Here is a 5,000-nt window from a genome sequence, read left to right on the forward strand (position 1 = left end):
GAATGACTGCTAAATGTGAAGCTCAATGTTATGCATGGATTGCATAACATTACAAATGTCCTATACATTCACTGTTATTAAGGCGTGTTAAGAGTGATGTAAGATTGTACCAGAATTGGGTAGAAGGTTACAGGTTACAGCTGTTAGACAACACCAAAGTACAGGAGACTACTGTTTAACATGACAAAGAATAAATCAAATAACACAACACTATACGCTCAATTAATATCTAACATTGTGGAAAATTTTACCATTCCCATGTATAAACTCCAAAGTCAAGATCAAAATGTATCACTTCATGTCATTAGCCTAATTGATGGAACACTGTAGTTCTGCAAATATTACAGTATGTTTAATTGACATGAGTAGAAAATGTCACTATTTTGTAAAATGCATAAGGACAGTTATGAAAGCAACAACAACCTCAGCTCAACTAGGGCTCAAGCAGACGATTAAACATGCTGATATGAGAATGTCCCATTTATATCTTAAATATAGGCATCTAAGTAGTCTGTTACGTAAATCTTAAGCTCAAATTGGTGTTATCAGCATTTTCCCAGGATCCTTCGGGCCAACGTCTCGGGCTCGGCTAATCACTGGAGTGGTCGCCAGGGTGAGAGAAGCCCATAGAAAACACACTCGAGGTATTTTAAACAGAGATGTTTCTTTCAGTAACGAAGACTGGAGCCAAGACACACACTTCACCTCAGACTACCCCTGGTTGGCCGCAATGCACTCTGGGAAATATGTTAATTTTATAATAGTCTAAAAATGATTTACTTCCCTGTCTGAGGTAACTAAAAGCAAGCATTAAACCACAAACCAAACTTAACCCTTTGAGCACTTAGCTCCATGTGTAATGTCATGATCTGAATTATTCCTATATTTTTAGCTGAAAACACGCTATGGTGCTGATATTTACAAGTATAACAAGATGATGGATTTTGGAGAGATTAGCTTGTAACATATATGTGTGTCCTGTAGTTTCTAAAGGGTAGTCAACACGCACTGGTAAATATACAGTAGCTGTTCTGCTAACTGGGTCATGCTACAGGGTCAACTTTGGGAATGCAGACCAGGAGAGAGGCCTAATCGCTTTACTAGATGAGGTATTAGCTGCGTGATGCTGCGACCTTATTGAACTTTAAAAACACAACGCAGACTAACAGACAAGAAACGTCATCAAAGAGAAATGCCAAAAGCCAACAAAGATGAGGTTCTAAAAATTCAACTGGAAATGTCACTCTGTTATACAACAACCACAAATAGTGCAGTCATTGTTACAGCAAACTACTGTTCCTTTATACAGACAGTACATGTGTTTATGTCCAACTTATACACTTTTTTCTGTGCTCACTTCACATAAAAACTAAAGTACACAGAATATGCGAAAACCTCCTACATTCTGTGACGGCGGCTAGCTAGCTAGTCCTTCTGTCCTGTAGTTGCAGGCCGCTGGCTCACCCTCTCACCCTGATCCCCGCTGGCTCACCCTCTCACCCTGATCCCTGCTGGCTCACCCTCTCACCCTGATCCCCGCTGGCTCACCCTCTCACCCTGATCCCTGCTGGCTCACCCTCTCACCCTGATCCCTGCTGGCTCACCCTCTCACCCTGATCCCCGCTGGCTCACCCTCTCACCTTCATCCCCTCTGGCTCACCCTCTCACCCTGATCCCCGCTGGCTCACCCTCTCACCCTCTCACGCTGGCTCACCCTTTCAAGCTGTTCCCCACCGGCCTTTGTTGTGGAAATGCCCCACGCTAACGAGACAAAGGACCAGCCAGTCTGCAGTTTCCATACAGGCTGTGGATAAACCTGCTCTAAGCCCAGCGTTTCCACAGCGGAAAGCCCCGAAATGGAGCCCCGCGCCTCAGCATCCAGGCAGGGACAAAAGAGCGACGGAGGGCCCGTTCAGGGAGACAGATTCCCCTATTTTTGGAATTTCATTTCTTCCATAGGGTTGAGGCTGTGAGTGAGGCCCAGATGCAGGGCTGGAGTCTCTTACAGGCGGGGCAGGCGAACACCCAGGGCCTCCAGCCTCCAACAAACTTTCTTTGGTTTTAAACAAAAAAAAAAGTGTGAACATTCTCATTGGATACAGTATGTGCCAGTGATCATAACCCCCCCCCCCCCCCCAGCAATAGATTGATCTGATTGGCTGTAGCCTCAACCGAATGTGATACTCAAGGGCGTCATTGCTGCTGATGACAGCTTTAAGCGGTGGCCTAACGTGACATGATGATGGAATGATGGCGCCTCAGTCTTTATTGCTTGACGGTGAGTGGGGGTTATTTCAAAAGGGGGCCTCCGCAGAGAATTTCACATAGGGCCTCAAAAAGTCCAGAGCCGGCCCTGACTAGATGGTTCATACTGTGCACACACTGAGGGGTGAGACTGAGGGTGTGTGTGTCTGGTCTGTCTTGGTCAAAGGGTGAACTGTCTGAGTGTAACACAGAGTATGATAACAGTACTTTAATATTCTGTCCTAATGCCAGTGGTCTTAAATATGACATCATAAACCATCTAATTGCGTTTGCGTGCGCGTCTGTGTGTCTGTGTGTGTGTGTGTGTTTCAGATGGTAATCCATCTCCATACCTCTCATGCAGTCTTCTATCCTGCTGATAAGCTGGTAGGACTTGTACCGGTCCATCAGAGTCCGGATGGCCGGCAGGGGGTCCAGAACCACGGTCCCAGGATAAGCCTCGATATAATCCTGAGAAAAGAGGCCCAAAAACCCAAAGTTCTCCAAAACTGTGATGAGGTGCCAACTTAAGTCAGCAGAACAACTGTATATTTTCAAGTTATGATGTGTGAGCTAAACATTAAAGTTCACCATCTCTCTATTCTGGAATACTCTTCCAAATTGATGACCTTTTTTCCCCTGTTGTCTTGTATCAATAAAACCATAAAAGGATGGAAAAAGGATGAGGAATTTGTTTTTCCCCCCCCCCGAACAGTAAGGAGGGAGCAATGCCTTCAGGAGAGTTATGGGTCACAACGCTCTTTCATGCGGAGTGCGTAAAATGGCAGGGAATAAAAAACAACACATTGGAATGCTAGAGATAAAAGATGTATCTTTTTATGATTGTTTATGACCTTCCTTTGTATATTTTGGGTTGCCTCTGCTTCTGGCGGTTGGGGAATATTAGGATTATATTAGTAAGTCAAAATTATGTTAGAAACGGTCAGCCTTGGCTAGGCACTAATATCAGCCTTTGATCTGGATTTTGATCTACACAAGAATGAACTACGGACAGAAAAACGATTTAATTCCAAATGACAAATGATAAAAGAACCCCAGGTTACCAGAGTAGCTTATTAGCAGCTAATAAAAAGAGCCTTCTGAAAAAGCTCCACCCTTTCCAGGGTGTCTGTGAGACAGACCGGCTTACCTGGACACTCTGAACCAATAGGAGAGCCTGCGAGTCATTATGGTCTGCCTCTTGGATGAGGTCGGTCAACTTGTGGATGATGACATCGAGAGGGCCCTGCTCCTCCAGAGGACGAGTCAGATCCAGCTGTGGGTGAGTCAGAGGTTTCAGAGATTAGGTTCGGGTCAACACTTACAGTACATACTCAAGAAGAACTGTACTACCCTGACCCTTCCTCTTAGCACTTATTGCATTTAGCTGTTCTTGCACTTTGACTTAAGCACTAAATTAAGCTTTTAGTCACTTTCTTAGAAAGATGATGCGCTTGTGAGTTCTGGTGGCAAGTAGTACTGTACAATTGACTACCTACATTAAATGCAATTATTGTAAGTCTCTTGGGATAAAATCGTCTGCTAAATGACTATAATGTAATGTAATGTATCGTATCACTAATGGGTCAGAGTGTAGCAGGTCCAAACTCAAACATAGATGCATAATTACAACAATCCTAGTTAAGATAAATGATTTGTTGGGGACAGTGAAAAATTGGACGCTATAAGTGTCTGGACCATAGAACTGGACCACTCTGGTTCGTGAACCGGTTCGGTTCAGAATTCTTGGAACCATGGTTCTATTTAGGGAACGGGACCGCGTTTCGACTAGTTTTGAGCTGAACCGTTGTACGTCATTATATCATCACGGTTCGCGCTGAAAAACCTACTATTTTTTGGTGCCGGTTCGGAACCAACTTTGGGGTTCCCGAACTAATTTATTGAACCGTTCAAAATTAGGTTCGCGAACTGGCACCGAACCGGTTCCTTTTTGGTGGAAAAGGGCTATGAAAGGAGCAGCTCCCTCCAGGCCATGGTCAAGCCCTACAACCCCCACCACCACCCTGACCAGTACGCTCTGCTACCTCAGGGGGATTGTTTTCCCCATCGCTCCGAGGCCCCTGCGGTCAATCGATACGGTCACGGCTCTTCTCTGTCTTGGCCCCGCAGTGGTGGAACAAACTGCCCACTGACGTCAGGACAGCAGAGTCACTGCCCATCTTTCGCTGCGGCCTCAAAACTCACCTCTTCAAGAAGTACTACCGTGATCCACCCTCTTAAGCACCTATTATGTTTTTAGTTTGCTACTCTTCCACTTTGCATTCAGCTCTAGATTATGCTCTTAGTCACTTGTTTTAGCAAGGAGATGCACCTGTGAGTTCTGGTAAGTAGTAGTACATTGACTTTTCCTGTTAAATGCTATTATTGTAAGTGCCTTTGGATAAAAGTGTCAGCTTAATGGCTGTACTGTAATGTAATGTAATGTAGAAGCAGGAATGGGGAGCTGTGAAAAGTCAGTACAATCTTTTTGAGTTTGACCCCGTAGGTCAAAGAGATTGTTTCCATTACATTAGGCCATTTTGAGCTTTTTGGCTAGTAATACAAACATCTGAGCCCACGGCAGGGGCCTCTTCAGCAGCTGGGAGGTAAAAGCAGGGAGAAAGACTGTGTTATGTAATGAGAAGGGAGCCTGAGGAGGGTACGGCCGTGCAGACGGACTGCGGACCCACCACGTCGTGAGATGGAGGTGGCTCAGGTTGGAAGGAGCATGGGGGACCCTAGGGGGATTCCCTACA

General features: G+C 45.1%; 1 protein-coding gene across 1 annotated transcript in view; it reads right to left on the reverse strand.

Annotated features, from left to right (window-relative positions):
- itpk1a (inositol-tetrakisphosphate 1-kinase a) overlaps positions 1-5,000 on the reverse strand; it is a gene marked incomplete at both ends in the record, with an annotated part of 29,946 nt that overhangs the window by 14,553 nt on the left and 10,393 nt on the right. Inside the window, 2 exons of the mRNA XM_084439413.1 lie at positions 2,598-2,715; positions 3,395-3,520. Coding sequence (XP_084295539.1) covers positions 2,598-2,715; positions 3,395-3,520 — 244 coding nt within the window. The remainder of the gene's footprint in view (positions 1-2,597; positions 2,716-3,394; positions 3,521-5,000) is intronic.

The sequence above is a fragment of the Borostomias antarcticus genome (assembly GCF_949987555.1).
Source record: "Borostomias antarcticus genome assembly, chromosome: 6".
In the NCBI taxonomy this organism is placed as follows: domain Eukaryota; kingdom Metazoa; phylum Chordata; class Actinopteri; order Stomiiformes; family Stomiidae; genus Borostomias; species Borostomias antarcticus.